The sequence below is a fragment of the Chaetodon trifascialis genome, chromosome 4, assembly GCF_039877785.1.
Source record: "Chaetodon trifascialis isolate fChaTrf1 chromosome 4, fChaTrf1.hap1, whole genome shotgun sequence".
Lineage (NCBI taxonomy): Eukaryota > Metazoa > Chordata > Actinopteri > Chaetodontiformes > Chaetodontidae > Chaetodon > Chaetodon trifascialis.
In genome coordinates, this window is record NC_092059.1 from 6,877,472 (window position 1) to 6,897,845 (window position 20,374).

At 45.3% G+C, this 20,374-nt stretch overlaps 1 protein-coding gene across 1 annotated transcript; it reads left to right on the top strand.

Moving 5' to 3' along the window:
* Positions 1–1,479: 1,479 nt before the first annotated feature.
* lrrc52 (leucine rich repeat containing 52) lies at positions 1,480–16,383 on the top strand. The gene is made up of 2 exons (XM_070961528.1): positions 1,480–2,669; positions 16,040–16,383. Exons 1-2 carry the CDS (start codon positions 2,021–2,023, stop codon positions 16,381–16,383), a joined length of 993 nt encoding a protein of 330 aa, XP_070817629.1. The 5' UTR covers positions 1,480–2,020.
* The last annotated feature ends 3,991 nt before the right edge of the window (positions 16,384–20,374 follow it).

Consider the following 20,374-nt stretch of genomic DNA (forward strand, 5'->3'; position numbering starts at 1 on the left):
TGGAGCCAAAAGCTAATTAGCTTATCTTAGATTAGCATAAAGACTGGAAACGGGTGTAGACTGCTAGCCAAGAGACCGTCATGTTCGCACATACCCCCGTCAAAGAGCAGATCATTTTTATACTTCTGTTTTTGTACCAACTAAATAAATGAGATATAACGAGATCACGAGCGAACTTTGGAGATGCTATTCGTTATGCTAAGCTAAACTAACTGGCAACTGGCAGTAGATTAATTTGTATTCAGACATATTGATTTTCTCATCTAATACTCGGCAACAAAGCTAAGAAACCTATTTCCTAATATGTTGAGCTGCTCCTTTAAATCTCAATTTCAAAAAAATGAAATGGCCCACTGGCTGTAATGACAGTGCTCCCGAAAGATGAATGACCTTTGTTTGACCCTGGAAGAAAACAGGCTTGACATGCATCTATATTTTATGCAAAAAGTGGAGCTGGAAATAAATGATCAATTTTATGCTCATAATAATTTTTTTCAACCTTTTTACTCTCCTAATGGCTTTAATTATACCTAATCATTCATGTGTACTGATTTATTCATATTTCTGACACTCATAGGTACATAATGGCAACTCTATGCTTTGGAAGGCGACTATTAAACCACTTGCAAGTCTAATTTCATCTGCTTTTGTTCCACTGAAAGACACAGTTGGCTGCAAAGACACAGGAGCCAGTCAACATCCTGTCAGCCTCCTTTCAAATCCAATGTTGAGACCGAAGTGACGCACATAAACGTGGACAGCTGAACGTGTCACTCCACTTCCTTCCCAAATTAATACTCTAGCGCCTTTTGCCAAAAAAATAATATAAAATAAAAAATAATAACTGAGCGCGCAATCCAATTTGAATGCATTATGTTGTCAACAAGCCGCTGGGGGGACGGAATGAGGAGAAATTAGCCAGTGGACCACATGAGATAAGGCCTGTTAAATCTGTGCATGGCTATGAGGCTGCTGCTTTCAGGCAAGATGATGATTGACTTGTTTTTTACGCACGCACGCACGCGCAAGGGAGAGAGAGAGAGAAAGAGAGAGAGAGAGAGAGAGAGAGAGAGAGAGAGAGAGAGAGAGAGAGAGAGAGAGAGATCTATCTCCCTCTTATTCCTCTGAGTTTCTGTGGACGGACAGGCTGGACTCCGGACGTCTGGTTTTCTCAAGAGCAACACCTGGTGACGTCACCAGTGCAAATCTCATCATTGCCAGCTCTCTCATACACATACACACACACAACACAAACAGCACTCCGGTGTGTGCGGAGCTGCAGTGCGCGGATGGAGAGGCGGAGAGTGAGGGAGCGCGGAGAGTACCACTACAGCGCAGCAGAGAGCCACAGCCACACAGAGCTGTCTGCGCGCAGTGGAAGGACGCACTTTCCATCGCGCTCCTGAGAGAAACTAGTCTGCTGGACAGCGGTGCACCACAGACTCCACGCACACACAGACACACACACACACACACACACACACACACACACACACAAACAGTCAAGGACACGTGTGAGCGGGCTGCGTTTGCGCGGGGAAGATTTCGGGGAGTCTACATCCAGGATTGAGGAATTTTGCGCAGGTCATGGCATTTGTTTGGAAAGTGATTAATGCACTCCGCTGGCGACAAGTAATTCACAAAGATGAGTCACCGAGGGGCTGATCGACAGCAGTCACTGGTTCTGTGGTCTTCTGAGGCGGGACAAAGTCCGGTAAGCCGCACGATTCTCACCCACAGAGCGATAACGCGTCCCTCGGTCACCTTCTGAGATGATGTCTTTTGGCGACGTGCGTGGCGCGCCAGAGTGCGTGTGAGTGACTGACCGATAGTATTTCTGAGAGAGAAAGAGAGGCTGGATATAAACAGCAGCCAGGCTTTCAGGCAGCGACAGTCAGACACTCCGAGCAGCCATCTCGCCTCTTTCACAGCTCCTCAGACTCATGCAGGATGCCCGGAGAGCGCCGGGGAGTCCTGGTCCAGCTCAGCCCGAGTTCATGACGCTCTGGGCGGCCTCGTCATGCGTCTCTTGCCCGAGCCCAGCGCCCAGTCCCTCCGACTCCTCTTCCTCTTTATCTTCGTGATGGGGGTGACCCCTTCCCCGGCTCTCACAGCCGGCTGCCCAGACCGATGCGTGTGCGATGACCAGCTGGTGGTCCAGTGCGCCGGGCAGGATCTCACCCTGTTCCCCAATGACCTGCCCCTGGCGACCCGGCAGCTCATCATCTCCAACAATCGCATCGGGGACCTTCCGGCGCTTCAGCTCAACTACCTGTCCGATCTGGTCTATCTGGACTGCAGCAACAACTCTTTGACCGAGATCTCCGAGTCCACTTTCGGGAATTTGCGGAAACTCGCCTACCTGGACTTGTCGTTCAACACCCTGCTGCAGATCGAGGACCGGACTTTCGGGCCCCTGGCGTCTCTGGTGATGCTCCGGCTGACGGATAACCCGAGTCTGGGGGAGATCCACCCGGACGCCTTCTCGGAGAACATGGCTCTGCAGGTGCTGGACGTGAGCCGAAACAACCTGACGGCCCTGAACATCAGCAGCCTGATCGCTCTGCCCGCTCTGCGGTCTCTGGGGCTCAGCGGCAACCCCTGGAGCTGCGACTGTGACACGGAGGACCTCTGCCTGTGGGTGCAGATAGAGGGCTTCAAGTTCCAAGGTGAGGATGGATGGAGTCTGAAACAGGTTCATCACACAGTTTTTAATCCCAACATACTCATTTAGACCTTTAGGGTGACCTTAATTAGCAAAAGGGGATGATTTACCTTTTAAATGACCTTTGACAACTTGTTCTGGAATGGCAGCTCACATTAATAATAATAATAATAATAATAATACTCATAAAAACTTATCCTGCCTGCATCCTTTGCCATAAAAAAAGCCCTGTACGCTCATTTTTCTGTTCAGTTGGCAGCAGCCAGACCTCTTGCAGGTGGTCTCATGTTTGTTTGGTTCTGGGAGCGGGATCCCCTTGCTGGCCAGTTTCCTGGCAAAAACAGACAATAATCCAAAGACGCTCCAAGGTCTTATAATTTGTTATTGTCACATCAGCTCATTTAGATAATTTGATTGTGGGCACTTGGTCAATTTAGTCCCTGAAGGTGGGCTATGTATTACACTATTGCTCTGCCTATATTTTGTGGATATGAGGGCTGCAGCTAACAGTTATTTCACTGGTGATTAATCTGCAGGTGATTTTCTCAATGAATCGATTTTTTTTTTAACTATAAAATGTCAGAAAATGGTGAAAAATGTCAGATCAGTGTTTCATGAAGCCTGTTGATGATGATTTCAAGTATCTTGTTCTGTCCACAACCCAAAGATACTCAGTTTACTGTCATCAGAGTAGAAAAACAGACAATATTCACATTTAAGAAGCTGGAATCAGAGATTTTTTTCTTGTTTTCTGCCATAAAAACATAGTTGCCAATTAATGTAATATTTCACAACTAATCGGTTGTGTGCAGCTCTAGTGGATATGCATGCACACACATGCTTCCATGAGCACTTCCACATGCAGACTCTCTCTTGCTAAGGCACATGCACACACACTCAGACTCCAGAGCTAATGGCTTGACCTCAGAGTCAGAGCAATCTGAAGATTTGTTCCCAGGCTCCTCTCTGCAATGCAATCCCCTCAAACCGCCCTTCACGTCTCAATAATGTCTCAGGTTTACCTCAACAAATCAGCACATTTGTGTCAGAGTTACTCAGAGAGAAACAGCCACCTTAACCGTCCATTCCTTAAATAGTGGGGGATTGAATTAAAGCGACTCAAGAAATCACCAACAATGGGCTTCGTGACCTTCCCAGCGAGGGCAAGCCCAGATGATCTCTGCTCGTAAATGTTAATTGAGCTTAGCTCTAAGCAGGTGGACCAGGTTAGGCCTTGTTACAGTGTGGTCTTGCTTATAATAGCTGTCAGTGTGCATCCCATTGATCTCACTCAATTGTCTCTCTGGGTCCTGAAGGCAGAGATAATGATGAGAGGAAGATTGTGTCCTTTTGTACCTGTTGTTTTCTGGCAACCGCTCCCATCTGCATGCATGCGCGCACGCACACACACACACACACACACACACACACACACACACACACACACACACACACACACAAAGTCATGTTTCCATCATTTTTGGGGACATTACATAGACTTACATTCATTTCCTGGAAACTCATCCTTACCTTAACCATGGCGTCCCTAACCTTAACCTTAACCTTAACCCAAGTCCTCAGAAGTCCCCATAAGGAAGGCCAATCCCCACAGTGTGACTGTGAAAACAGATTTATGTCACCACCACATGAGTAATACATGGCCACACACACACACACGCACACACACGCACCTGGGTGTGCTGTTGCTCCCACCACCGTATGCTTCAGCCCTTTAGTCCAGATGGTTAATGATGGTGCTCAAAAAAGCTGGACTCCTATGCTCCCATTAAGGACAGCATGTACGTGTGTGTGTGTGTGTGTGTGTGTGTGTGTGTGTGTATGCAAGTGACTCACTCCACTTAAGTGTGTGTGAGTCAGTGTGTGATCTGAGGTTAGGAGAGACCCTAAGGCCAGGGTCTGTGGGAAACAGGAATGAGATTAAGAGAAAAGGAGCTTGACAGGAAGGCAACTTGACGACAGCAGCTCCTTAAAGCTGTCACCCACCTTCTCTCAAAACCTGCCGCGCACACACACACACACACACACACACACACACACACACACACACACACTCATTTTTATCTCACCAAATGCCCTATCCTTACACACACATTGCTGCAAAAAGAGAAGGGCTTTCGAGCAGAAAGTGACACAACACACCCACAGCTGGGCTTATTGTGTTTTCAACATGCTTGTACTGGTTCAAATTCTAACTAATAACCGTGAAATTACAGCTATAATCCACATCAGGCTTGACTTAAACAGATAGAAATGCGACCAAACAACTGTGCGCCCTAAAGCACACACATACACGCACACTGTCTCTCAGACTGATGAGCCGATAGGGCACAACCACTGTGACCAGTTTAAGAGAGTGAATGGGGTCAAGTTATGTGTGTGTGTGTGTGTGTGTGGGGGGGGGGGGGGGTGGTTATGAATGCCCTCCGATCTGACTGCAGGGCTGTGAGTCTAACATATAGAGAATCCAGTTGTCGTTACCTCTCTGTGTTAATGTGAATCAGGTGTGTGTGTGTGTGTGTGTGCGCGCGTGTGTGTCTGTGTGCAGCCTCCTCACACACTGACTCTTCAGGAGTCTTTGATATTGCTGCTGTTAATTGTATTGACCTTGCCTTTGTGCCTCACTTCCTGTTCCTTTTTCAGATTTGTTATCAGTGTTCGTTTGCCTGTGTTTCAGTGAGTTTGTCTTTGTTTGTGTCAGGCATGAGGAAGGTTGACATGACTTGACTCTTGCGGCCACCAAAGTCAAAGCCAGGCTTCAGGAAAGCGGGGAGGTTGGCAGGTGATTTTGCATCGTGTCTCTGCTGAAGAAATTTAGACAACAAGAGGGAGGAAGGGAGCAGGGAAGGTGGCAGAAAGACAGAGTGGACACATTTCTTTAGCAAATGCAAGAACAGGAGAGAAAAGAGTCAGAGGAAATATTCTGAATGACATTCAGTACATTGTGTCTGAGCTGGTGGAGATCAGTGTCTCTTGGTTTGCTGGTTGAGTTCCTGCTCTGGTCCTGGTTTATGCAACATCCCCCCGACCTACAAGGGAATAACAAAATCATGTAAAGACTTTTTTAATGGGAGTTCAAGAGGTCAGGAAAGAAAATCAATGCAAAAGTCATAAAAAGTGAACAAATAAATCTTAACGTCAATTTAACTGTACTTTAACTGATTGTCTTTAGTAATCAAACATGACATGTGAAAGGGGTTTTTGGTAGTAATGAGCCTAAAAAACTCTAAAAACCCACCGTTCACTACCTACCGACACAGTTAGCGACTAGCTGGTGAACACAGTGGAGCAGTTAGCTGCTAAGAAGTCACATATTTACTTCAGATGTTGGTGGGGACCAAAAACAGAGCTATAAGAGAGTTAATATCAGACAGAGACGGGTCATATGAGTTGTATGTCCTTTAACAGCTTTTGTAAACTGCCTTTAAACTGAGTCCTGGCTGCTGTTCATTCACACAGTATTTGTCAGTACTGTTTGTCTGTGTTAAGCACATGGAAAGATTAGCTTTTTATCACTTTGCAGTTTGTTTGGAAACAGACAATCTGGCTTCTTTGGGCTTTTGTTAATTGTCGTAGGTCGCTTTGACTGTCAAAGCCAATTCTCAGAGCTTCTTGTTGATAAATGCTACATTAGCATTCAGCCTTACATGATCCCGGCTTGTTTATTCTGACAAAGTTTAGAATAAAAGTTCTTTTCCATCGGGTTTTCACTTTATTTTGTCCATCCTGTATTTGTCCTACACTCTGTCCTGAACACATTAGCATTCTCTATCATCAATTCTCGGTACTCTGGGAATATACCTGCCTTTCCTCTCTTGTCGTAATGGAATTTCGCCTTGTTGAACGACCTACTGTACTCACTGTAGGTCGATTTTGACAAGTGCCTCAGCTAAATACACGTAATGTAAGTGGCTTGTCCCAGGCTGGCAGAGTTGGTGGTTTTATGGCTCCAGTGTTTGGGAAAGTATCACTGGCTGCTGGTTGGTGTCCTGGACAGCTCAGAGACCTGAGGCAAGGAGCCAAAGCAGGGGGCCACGCACTGGGCAAGAGTTAAATATTCATAAAAAGAGAAAGAGACAGAGAGGTCGATGGGTTCAGAGAGAAGAAGAATGAACGAAAGAAGTCCATTTTTTTGCACCAATTGAACTGGATTTATCTTTAATGAAAGTGAATCTTAGATTACTTGAGAGATGAGATGAGAGACCGGATGAAGTAGCGTGACTAAAGAGTCGAGGACAAAGAGATGAGATAAGACAGAGAGGGCTGAAAAACGGGGCAAACACATGAAGACGGACTTTGCAACAGAGAGGGAAAAGAAAAAACAGGCAGACTACAAAGGAGTTAGCGATCGTCTGTGCCCCAGATCTGTCACTCAAATCCATTAAAACATTCATTATGACAAGGAGGCATCGATTCAATTTAATGCAGGTAGACGATACATTATTTATCAGCTGGAACGATTCCTCAGACCCATCTGGTGCGGAGAAGCATATCGAATTCAACTGGCCTACTTGTGTGGTGTAGCCTGTATGTATTTTTATGTCTCTGTGCATTTGTGAGCTTGAAACCAAGATTGATGTGATGCTTGTGTGGGTGTGTTTGTGATGTGATCACCTGAGGCACAGAGGGGAGGCAGCTCAGGTGTGCGAGCCTGTGTGTTTGCGTCCAAACCGATATTCAAGCCAAGAGAATAAAATTGGAAAAAAGGAAGAGAGGAGAGTACGAAGATAACAGAGCAAAACCGAGAGAAAAGGAAGGACGTGGAAGAAGAAGAGGGAAGTGGAGTGATAAAGGCTGAAGGGCAGGCACGAAGGGAGAATAAACGCTAACGTGCCAGAGCGGGAATGAAAAGTGGGAGGTGATAAAGGCTGATAAGAAAGGCGATAAAGGGAAGAGGAGAGAGAGAGAGCTGTTGCTATCTGACCTTCACTCTCTCTGCCAGAGGAAGAAGGGATCATATGGAGAAATGATGGAAAAGAGGATGGTGGTAATCTGACTAATGCCGTATTTGAGTGGAGAGGAGTGAGAAGGCGTGTGTTATTCAGCCCTAGTGGATGTGATGGAGAAAAGGTCAGCTATTCTTAGTCTTAGCCAACCCCAGTATGATGCGTTTAGCTGGCTAAACGGTGAGATACTTGAGCTTCACTGTGAGAGGCAGCACCCAAAAACTCTTACCTCTTATGTCACAATTGACTTTGTGAATTTGTGAAATGTCCACTTTTTTATAACCATTGTTTCAGCCTTTTATTTGTCATGTTGACTCACCTGGTAGACAGGTGAAAAATGAAATCATGTGAGTGGGTTGAAGGCTGAATTCCCAGACACTGTCAGAACTGACTCTATTATGTTTCAGTCATGGACCTTTGTCAGGTATCAAATTCACAAGATGAAACAACAACATCATGCTAAAACCACCGACTGCAGCAGCCAATCAAAAAGTCAAACACCTGAGACAATAATCACATCAATAATTGACGAACATAACCCTAAAATGAGACAAACACTACGTCAAAATACACATCTTGAAGTTCAAATAGGAGATACTGGAGACTGAATTTCAGGTTCAGTATCCACGAAACTGAAAATAACTTCATACACTTGATGCAAAAGTCACATTTCCACATGTTGTTAGAATCTGAACTGCAGACATTTAACACATAACTGTCATTTTAACGAGGAGCCTAAAAAATTCACTTTTCAATCAAATATTTAAGATGACGTTCAGACCAGAATCAGCTCTGCATTGAAACAACACATGAGGCTGCAGGGGTGAAACCTGACGCGCCATCTGGGAAGTCATCCATGCAAACTGTTTGGAAAGGGGCCAGTCCTTTAAAAAAAAAAACAAAAAAAAAAAAACTTGGCATGTGATTGGATGAACCATCTGTCTATCACGGGCTACTTTCAACCAATCAGATTAATGAACAATATGATATAGTAGGAGAGCGAAATTCTTGCCAAAGCCAGGAGAAGAGCGTTGCATCGTGACACTGGCTTCATTCGATTGAAAGTGAAAGCTTTTTTCATGAAGAGCTGAAGTAAGTCTCTACAGCGCTAGCCTCAACTTCCAGACGTTTTCTGACCTGTAAAACACCAAATAAGTGCTTACTGGCCTCTCTCGCAGTGAGCGCGAGGGCGTAATTACTCATTATGCTCATATGTACTCATAAATAATACCTCAGATCCTATTTTCAGTTGCCAGCTTCCACAGGGAGGTCAGAGGTCAAGGTCGGCCACAGAGCGCCTGCACTGGAGCTCCTATAGGGACAGAGAAACAGGGACACCTCAGCAGGACGGATGGTGAATACTGAGTGGTGATCTTTTTATTTGTTTGTATAAATACTACGGTGCGTAAAGCATGCTGTGTTGTCTTGAAATTCAAGAGTAGGCTTTGGTTAATTCCCTGTGGTTGAGGGGATGCTTGTGTCTCCAGCTCCCCTCTATATGAGACCACAACCACACTGATTACCATATGCATTGGCATAATTAATCTGCTTATAAATAGCTCTGCTCCCAGTTCACAGGACAGGCTCTCTGCCTCGCAGGTTAACACCACACGGCTCTGATCATCAGCATATGTGCAATGCTGCACGCTGTATACATGCATGTGTGTCAGATACATAAATTCAGCCTGTTTTTTCACAACTGCGGAGACCACAGGCGTCCACGGGTGTGTTTTGCATGTGCTGCGTAGTCCGAAAAGCCTGAAAAACGATTGCTATTCCGCCGCTCGTTGCTCTTTTATGTGTCGAGCGGCAGAGACGGGAAGGAAGGAGTCGGAGGAAAACAGTGAAGTTCACGGAGGAGTCAGTGATGTTTTTCGGTGGCATCTCGCCCCTGCGCTAGCCCCTCCTCCGAGGAGGTGATAAGCCCTGCTCTCTGTCACTGTGTCAGTGCTGAGCTTGGAAACCATCCAGCTGATGATTTGACACGGAGACTGTATCGCACCGCTGCGGTGGCAACTCACGCACACACACACGAATCTTACAAATGTATGCACACACATAAACACTTGTGCTCAGTGGATTGCTTACTTGTGTATTCTCTTTTAAATAAGATAGAAAAAAACATCCTCATTCATTTCCTGGAAAGCTCTGCTCGTGTGTCATGTCTGAGTGTCTGTGCATGCTTGTATCTTCACTGTTAGGGCTTAACTAAGGTTTGTATATTCCTCTGATTACTGATGTTTATTTCCTCCAGTACTATTTTTGTCTTTATAACTCCTGGCCTGCGGTGTGTCATGGAGTCTCAGGGCTTTCTGTCCGGTCATGGCATACTTCACAACACAGCCTGCATAGTGTCACACTGACACCACTGACTCCAGCTCTGGTAATATTACCATAACACAGTGACATCATGCCATGCACAGCAGAGACAAGATGGGTCTTAGCACAGTTACAGACAGGTGACGGCCACATTGTGCTTCCTGTCCTGTTGATGGAGGACGAAGCAGGGTGATACAACAGTGACATCTTGACACCCTGCTACAGAATGACAGCATCTAAGTGCAGGCCAAGAGAATAAATTTGTGGCCAAAGATTTAATGTTCAGGCCAGACTACCTCATCATAAGAGAGCAGAGCGTGGAGCCATCCTGCATCCATCTTATGCTGCAGGATTTCCCTGCCACGGCTTGTTTAAGGTGGAGGGATATAGAAACTGCAGTGCAGCAATGCATGCAAACGTGTGAATTCTTAGAGGCTGCAGCCTCTGTAGTGAAACTACAGGGATTACACTGCACATTCAAGCCACTCTGCAGGAACAAAGAGGACACACACATCTCTCTATCTATTTCTTACTCAAATACATGAAAACAAACACACTGTCTAGCCTGGAAATGTCTCATGATTTAGTTCCTGGAATATTTGTCTTCTTCTTAATTGGTACCTACGAGGGCTGCACATGCAAAGACCTGAAGGAAGTTTAATAGTGTTTAAACTCTCTGTAGGCAGTATTAATAGGATAAGTGCTAGGGCACGTTGGAATAAGAGTCAATTTTAGCTCAAGTTGGCACATGCAGGCCTAGACCTGTCCAGAAAGTTTGCACCCTTTAGGACACATTTTAAAAATATACTTTTTTTTAAAGGATGCTTTTAAATCAGATAGCATATTTGAATAAATGCCTCATAAGCAGACCTTAATGCTTTTGCCGCTCCGTTAGCTCAAACAGTCATGAAACTGCAGTCGGTCAGTTACAAGGTTATGAGCTGCAGGGAATTTAAATTCCTTAAATGTCAGACCTTAGATATTATAATGCAGGAAAATAATCATCCCTCAATAAAAGTGCCAAGGCATACATTACTGAAGACACCAGTCGGTGAAAGAAATCAGGCCGGTGAAAAAACAGGGACAAACACTGAAAATGTCAAGGGCATTCTGCCAGAATGATGTCTGAGTGTTTTCCCCGCCTAAGTGACGGGATGAGTGAGAAAACACAGAGTGACAAAGAAACAGACGGTGAAGTGAGACTGAACAGAGAGTGAATCATCCCGGCTGACGCCTTTTCCTGCATTCTCCTGTAATACTCAAATTATTTTCTCTTATCTCTGATTATAAAAGGCAGTCACGAATTATCTCAAAAGCACAGCCACGGACGTTTGTGGGTTCAGGAAAAATGTATATGCAGCATTAAATTCAGAGACGATTTCCCTCCTCGGTAGACAAAGAAGCCTTATACCTCATATATATTCCTCAGTTTGGACCTGACATTTAAGTTTGCACACATGATTCAGCTGCACATTTCTCACTTAACCCAAACTTATGGCTCTGCAGTAAAGAGAGAATTGGTAATATCTGAAAAAATACAGTGGCTCAACTGCAACAGCACTTCTTGGTCTGGTTTGACCGGGAGCTTATGGTAGCTAATGCTAGCCTATGTTAGCGAAAGTTCAGGGTTTAGGCTTATTTTTAGCTTATTAGCTCATAATTGGGACCTGTAGCCACAGCAGCAGTCTTCCTTTAAGGAACGCAAAATGTCATTGAGGCAAAAGATTGAGAAAAGAATCAGGTTTAATATAGGTGATACTATAAAATAATGACTTCATTGGTTTTAATACCACAGAGGTTCAGGAACAAGATAACACACTAAAGTTTCACCCCTGACCTTTAGGAGACGAGCAGCAGGCCGAGTCTAATCACTCGAATCGCACAGATTATGAGTCTTTCGCACCATAATCACAGAAGTAAATACTGGACCCAGTTTTCACAAGCCACAAATGAACATTCTGACTCTATTTTCCAGACAGGAAAATTGATTTAGTTTGAGGCCTCTCAGCAACACACTCATGAGATCTGGAGGTCTGGAGGGAGCGTATTAAACCACCAGATAAAAACAGGCTGCGAAATAAGGCGCAAACATTAAATTTGAACTCCATCTGGTGTTGTATTGTTTTGACATTGACAAGCAAAAGTCCATCAGTGATGCGTTTGTGTTAAAAATGCAGAATGGAGATGTGAGGGGAGGCTGTGTTTCAGAGCATCTTTGTTCCAGAATATCAGTTTGGGACATCCCAGGCTCGGGGTGAAGGTTCAAAATGTGTCTACAGGAGGAGCGAAGAAGAGAAGAAGAAGAGTAATAACCTTTGTGTGAAAGATCATGATTATTTTTTTTACCTGGGCTTAAAATACTTTTATAACTTCATCTCCACCTGCCAAATCCCGGTTGAATACTGAGATTTGTCTTGGCTTTCGTCTCGCCTTTCTTTGAGAAGAGACCAGACAGCCGTAAAACACAGCCAAGAACTGTGTACAAAGTCTGAACTGTTGCAAGTCACGGGGAAAAGTGACTGAGGAAGGACAGATGAGGCCCAAATACCCAGAGGGGCCTGTTTGCTGTTGTGTGTGTGTGTGTGTGTGTGTGTTTGTACAGTCCCTGACTGCAGCTCACTGTTCCAGCATCCATGAATGTTACAGAGGAAGAGGTAACAGACAGCAACATCACTGCACACACACAGGAAGAAATCCTCACACCTGGCTTGAGGCAAGCTTGGCAGTGTAATGAGACTGAGCAGATCTGCTAGCCAGCCCACAGATGGTGACAGAGTGACGGAGGGACGGCCATGTGAAGTGATGGGCCCCACAGAGAGGAGAGGAAAGAGGAAAATAAATACGGAGAGTCTTGAGGGAAATGTGTGTAATTCGACATTGTCGATCATTCAACCCCGATTCCAGAAAAGTTAGGATGATGTGCAAAACGTAAATAAAAACATTTGCAAATAAACTGTATTTACCGACAGTTAACAGTTTTACAAAGTGTCCCTGAGCCCATGTAGTGATCTCCTTCATCCAATCATGTGTTCACAAAGTGGTGAACCTCGCTCCATCCTCACTTGTGAACGGCTGAGCCTTTCCAGGATGCCCCTTTCATACCCGATCATGATTCTATCATCAGTATTACCTGTGGAATGATCCAAACAGGTGTTTTTGGAGCATTCCACATCTTTCCCAGACTTCAGCTGCTCCTGTCCCAACGTGTTTGAAACGTGTTGCTGCATCAAATTCAGAATAAGCAGATATTTACAAAAATCAATGAAGCGGATGAGGTCAAACGTTGAATATCTTTGTACTGTTTTCAATTGAGTAAGTGTCAGAAAGGATTAGCAAGTCATCACAAAGTGTTTTGTTTATGTTTTACACAGGGTCAAAACTTTTTTGGAATCAGGTTTGTAAATAAAGCAAATCAAGACGACAACATGCAGTAATTCATTGAAGAACAGATACCCGGACGATAAATTAATAGAAGTACCTGATATAAATAATGTAAGACAAATAAAAAAAATAACAAAATTTCACCATAAAAATTGAATATTTACTTCCTAGCACATTTCCTTCTTTAAAGAGGTTTAAAATTTTGACCACTCTTCCTTTGTGAGATCCCAAAGAAGCAATTTCCAACATCAATTTCAACCTCTCATCAAAATAAGGCCTCGTCTGACTCTCCCAGTGGTGGAGAACAATCCATGAAGCGCCAATAAAGCCTGCTAATGCAAGTCCAAACTCTTATATGGATGCAGCCGGTGATAGGAGAGACCTCTGCTAATAAACACAGCCGGGGAGTGATTCATGCTACCACTCTCCAATACTTTTGATTACTCTTTCCAAAAAGGAGAAACAAAAGAGCATTTCCACATTAAACAGAGGAAAGCACCTGCCTCATTTTTACACCTCCAACAGTTCATCCATGAGTCCCATTGCTGAAGCTTAACTGCTGCATAATGATACCTGTGTATGATTTTGTTACGGCCTCCTACGTGTATGATGGAACAATATTTTGTGCCTCTTTTGTGCTGAAAGGCAGAAAGAGAAAGTGAGTGGAGACGAGGAGAGGGAGGATATGAAATGACAGTTTGGGGAAGCCTCTGCATGTCCTTCCTCGTGCTGAGGTGCAGTTAAAACTGGGGTAAGATGCGTGTGCTGAGTGTGTTACATGCATCTCCTGGTTCATCCTCAGTTCGTCTGTACAGCAGCACTAATCACCAACCACCATGATGTTCTCTGCTAACTCAGTCACCGAACACTCTGGCCTCACTGGCTATTTCTGAAACCGATGCAAACACACTAAAACCACTCTCTGATCCACTCGCTTTGCATAATCCTGACCTGTTATAACCTCTCAGGACGTTCGTACGTGCACCATCATGTCATCACACAGTGTCAGCAGGACGCGTCTCCTCAAGGCTGAGACAAAGCCCCCCGCTGAGGCGATCGTTAAGTATTGATCGAGAACCTTATCAAACCCCTGCAGGTTTGTTTTTCTCTGCGGGCTTGTAAAAACCTGTAAAATACTCATTCGACCAAACCTGGTGTTTGGTCAAATGAGTATTTTTAACCCTTTCAGACAGTCTAGTAATCTAATAATCACCTGACTAATCTGTCTGGGTTAGTTTAGGGTTACACTGGATATTAGGAGAATAAAGCGCTTAAGAATTTGTGAGGAGGGATTTAAGTCATTTTGCATTATGTGTACATGAAGTACAGACACCAAAGTGGGCTCTGAGGCCGTGCTTTCGTAAGCCATCCTTTCACAACTTTGGCTCTTGCTTTCACCCTCGAGCTGCTGCTGCTCTGGCGAAGCCCTGGCAAGTAGTCGAAGCATAGATCACATCCGGCTATTCTCGCCATCCTTCCTCCATCGCTCATCTCCACGTTCAGACCTTTGCCTTTATTGGTAGGTGAGTGCAGTTTAATTAACATCGTTAACAGCAATAATCCATCAGCGGACAGGACTGCAGCCAGATACAGTTCACTCTTTTCTCTCATCATCTGAGTTCAGGCTGCCTCCATCTGCGCCTCCCTTTGCAGACACCTCCAAAATCGTTCCTCCTGTCTTTGCATTTGTTCGCCTTTCTTCCCGTCTCTCTCTTATTCCCACCTCGTCTCTTTGGGCTATCTCATCTCTCTCATTGTTCCCAGCTTGAAAAACTTCCCCTCTTCTTCTTTTCGGGGAGCACAAGCGCAATTAAGCATGCAGGGAGGGTGGGAGCGACGGAGCATGGGAATTAGCTTGTAACGAGAGATGAGCTGATAGAAAGCGGCGCACGCTGTATCCTGCTCTCCTCTCGCTGATCACAACATTAGATACATACAGAGCGAGCCCCTCTTCTTAACATTCTGCATTCATACTAATTAATATACGTGAGGGTACTGTATATGCAAATGCTGCAAAGTCACTGTAGCAGAATGAAAACATGCAGCAGGGCATGAAAAGCACAGCTGAAGCGTTACGAAGCCCGGCCAGGTCCCTCAGCCGACCCTGACCCTCGACCTCTCTGTGGCGGAGCATCAAACGCCATAAATAAACTTCACATGTGCCAGTGTTTCTTCCTCCCTGTGCGGTCTGAAGTCCTCCCAGCTGATTATCATTTTCCTCATTATGAGCGGCAGATGTTTCTGTCAGGGAAAACACTCGCCTCCTTATCTCTCCGCTGCTGTAGAGTGATTCGTTAGTGTGTAACGATGTGCATGAGGGGGTGGGAGGGTGTCAGAGGCTTGCAGTCAAGTCTAGTCACCTTTCTGTGCATGTGTGTGAGCGTGTGTGTGCAGCATAATAATGTTGCCATGTCCTAGACACCAAAGACCTACATTACTCAGAGGAGTAGCACTCTGGTGTCTCTCAGGATCATTTATCACAAAGGTTATCGCTGCATTGTTAGCGGCTGTTTGCGTGTGTGTGTCCTGGCTTTTGTTCATTGTGCACCTTTTTCTCTGGAGTAATTAAATTTTTCTCTTTCTCCTGATGCTCTGCCCTTCATCACACCATATATACTGATTATTCCCTGCCTCTCCTCTCTTTCATACTACATCTTTCCTCATTAATCTCCTTACATCTCTACTCCCTCTTTCTCTCCTTCACCTCCAGATGAGGGCCAGACAGTTTGCCACAATCCCCCAGAGCTGGCGGGCCAGCGGTTGGCGGAGGTCGGCATGCAGCTGCGGGCAGACTGCCACCAAGGCCTGGGCTACTGGGACTACCTCTTCTTCATCGCCATCGGCTTCGTCATCTTCTCGGCCGGCACGGTGTCGGCCTGGGTGATGGGCGTGCTCATGGTGCTGTACGAGCGCTACAGCAAGAGGAAGAGCGAGGAGCTGGACAGCGACGACGAGGACGATAGGGGAGGGATGGGCGGAGGAGGAGGAGGAGGAGGCGGAGGAGGAGGGAACCAGGGGAACGGGGATCTGAGCAAGCCCGGCATGCAGGTGTGACAGACTGAACGTGAGGAGGGATGACGTGAGAGTGAAAAAGACGGAGGAAGAACCAGAAGTGATGAGAGGACTCTGAGACCAAAGGCTCTGCAACGAACCAAGATCTGACTGTCTCTCTTTGTTACAGACTTAGAAATCGCGAGACGCTCTTCACCATATTGGACAGAAAGTGTGTGCATGAGTGTGTGTGTGTGTGTGTGTGTGTGTGTGTGTGTGTGTGTGTGTGTGTGTGTGTCTGTGTGAGAGAAAGAGAGACAGACAGAGACAGCAATAAGGATGACTATGCCTTCACTTCAGGAGTACAGAATGACCTCTGAGATTATTGAGAGCAATAACCCCCATAAATACAACTACACACACCCGCACACACACACACACACACACACACACACACACACACACACACGGCTCAGCGCAGATACTCCAAGGAGCAGCTGGTTTCTCTGAGTGGGCGGATGTACCTGCTTACTACATGAAGCGCTCTTGGGTAACTTTCTGCAAATGATGATTATAACAACACATGTGAGCAACACACACACACACACACACACACACACACACACACACGCACATGCACACACACATGCACACACACAGTACATTAATACTCATACGAAGGTACTGGGGGGTCACAAAGAGAGTGATGCCTTATCTCTGCTACAATAAAAAGGGAAAACTAGTACATTTCAGTATTAAGATGTGATTTTCCTGAATGCCTTAAGGCAACTCACTTGAAGTAGTGAACAGTCACTGTTGTCTCCTTTAGACAGAATCTGTCCAGAAACAGTTTGGGATATGATCAAAGCATTTGAATGTAAAAACTAAGAATGAACTACGTCTCCATCTCACTGTTATGGAACAAAGACTGGAGACTTGACTCTCCTGCTGCTGATAAGCTGCTGGTGATTAACAAGTTTTGAAGTTTAAAGGCACCCTGTGGAAGTTTTAACCACTAGCGGCACTGTGGAGCAATGTTTTCATCAACGGGTCCCCATTTTGTTTGTATGTCGTGCTCTACATGCATGAGCGACACAGTACATTTTCCCGGTGGTTTCATGCTGTTGGTCTGATTAACAGTTAGTGGAGGTAACAAGGAAACATGGATGTAGGTTTCAAAATATTTAACAAGAAAGGAAATTCGTTTGGCATGTTTGTAGGTCTCAAGGATACAAACAAAAACATTTATGTGATAAAGTCTGAATGTAAACATAATTTCTCTCCTGATAAGAAAACTCCACAGGGTAACCTCAAAGAGCGGCTTGATCTTGTTGTTGCTTTCATGCAGTGGATTTTTACCTCACTACAGTGATGTGTACTCTGGGGTGTGTCAGTACACCGTGACATCACTGCTGGGTGTGGCTACTGGGACAGCAGAGCACATTTCTGACCACACCCATCAGTAGTCAAGTTTCCATCCAAATTTTAACAGGAATTTCCAGAAAACCTGCAAAAGAAAATGCAAATTAATGCATGTTTCCGTCCACGGCTGTTGTGCGAATATTAGGAGTTAAGTGCATAGAGATAAACAGCTGGTGGCACTAATTTCAGTCGTGCGCCGTCAAACAAAAAAGGAGGGTCCAACAAGATGGTGTAATTAAAAGAGCATTGGTTGAACCTCAAATGATGCAAAACGTGATGGAAATCTGGCGTCTATGTTTGTTTTAGGCTCATTTGAAGGACGTTACGGTCTCCTGACCGCTCCACGCAGATCTGATGTTTGTCGTCTGCGGCAAGTTTTCATCTCTCCAGTGGAGTAGAGGCTTCAGTGGACGTTTAAGCCACGGGCTGCATGTACTTCATGATTTATTTGCTAAGTCTGTTTGCATTTTCTTTGAAACAATACAGCAGCACGTGTAACTTTCAGTCAGGTTTTCTTATGCACAAAACGGAAATGCACATAAAAACAGATGGATGGAAACACAGTTGCTGACAGACCAGACATGTTCAACCAGAAAGAGCAGTGAAACGCTGCCTCTCAGCCTGCTGTTAACTTCGGTTTTAAGCTCATTCCCCTGTAACGATGTGCAGAAGGCGTCTCCCTATAGCGACACTATGTGACTGTATCATATCTTGTGTGTGCTGTACGTGTGTTTCTGTTCATGCTTCTGTGTAAATATGCTTTCCTGTGCTGCGAGCCCCTCTGCGGTAGCTTCTCAACCCTCTGTAGTTGCAGAAGTGGGGCAGGTTCGTTGTGGCTGCACATGAAGACAGCGTCAGGGTGATGGAGTTGTTCGTGTAGCTAACGATGACTCTACACTATGTGACTGGAATCCTCGCTTGGTTGCCTTCATTGTACAGTTGTGCACATACAGGCTGCAGTCTATAGATCAGCTGTCAGTGTGGAAGTGGGCCTCTGGAGTGGTAGTAGTGTGTGCGTTCGTGTATGCGTGACTGTGTATGTGCGTTAAAGTGGGGCAGAGCGATCAAAGAGCATCTCTGTGAGCAGCGTGGATGAGTGATTCATGAGCCCAGACTGATCCAAACTCTTCTTCCTCCATCCTGCTCCGCTTCCGCCCTGTCACGGGACGATTTAGAGATGATAAACGACAAACTGTGGATAGAGGTGGGGTGGAGAAAGAGCGGGGTCAACATCAGAAGCAGGCATTCATCCTGATTGATGCACTTGCTGCAGCTGTATTGAAAGACTGATTGATAGTCGAGCTTTTATTCATTTTCCGAGCAGAGTGGCTCCAAATGCCCCGGATGAATGGGCATGGTTAAATGATAACTCTCCGGAGGGCTTGGCAGAGTGTGTGTGTGTCAGTGTGCGTGTTTGTGCTTACACGCATGTATGTTTATGCAGTGACAGTATCTTTATGCGGATGCAGAGTATAGATTTTTTTTAACTATAGGAGGGTAATTTGTGATCAAAATCTGTCACACCGCAGCCTGATGAAGCACATCTTCACAGACACACACTTCCTCATTCAATATCTCTCTCTCTCTCTCACACACACACACACACACACACACACACACACACACACACACAAATACTGGTCCACATGCACAGTAAATCTCAAGGGCACAGCTAAAGTCAGAGCCGTGGGCCCGAGAACATTAACACTCCTGTTTTGGCCTCTCTTACCATGCATCACTACATCCTCTTATCCTCCCCTCCATCCTCAATCTGACACTGTCATCAGCTTTCACACAATGCAGCCACACACATGCAAACACACACACCAGGACCTGTAATTTATCCGTTAAATCTTTGGGCTGTCATTATCAGATCATTTGTTCAAGGGGATGCTTGGAGACCTACAGGCTTTAGATGGCCTGCAGATTGGTGGTGTCAATCCCTCTGATGTGATGTCACATTCATAAAAAGACATTTCACTTGCAAGAGCATGACCTCACCGCTACATACCTGAGCTTGTCCTTAAACGCAGCGCATCCTGTTTGGATGAGGAGGCTATTTGGCTCAGCTGAATGTCAGTTTTACGCTGCTGACAAATATAGAGCAGACATTGTGTCAGGCCTTCACCAGCAGTAGGTCAGAGGACAGGGGAGGTCACTCAGTGTGCAAGGATGAGAGGAGTGTGTATGTTTGTGGGGCGTTACACAGTCGTCACAGGACAGAACACAGGACAGAGTAAAAATATCACTGATCTAAGAAGAAGAGAGCTTGTGTTTTGGTGTGTGCATGTGTGTAGGAAGTGCCTGAGGTTGTAATGATGTCTGAGGGGGCTAAACATTGTATAGAGAGATATTTACAGTGCCTGGACTCTGATATATACAGTGTGTTTGCCAGTGAAAAGGAACATTTGCATAAGGTGTGAATTTGTGGGGACTTTTGTTTCGCGGAGTCACTGCAGCTATTATTCGTGCCCGCAGGAGAGCAGAGTAAAGGCTGAGGAGTTCAAAAAAATCGACATGGTGTTGTTGAGAAAATCATTGCCGAGGGCGGCGTTATGGATGCGGCTGGCATAAGCAAGTCATGAATAGGAGGGAGGGCCCGCTTTGTAATTTCTCCCCTCCTCTTGTCATC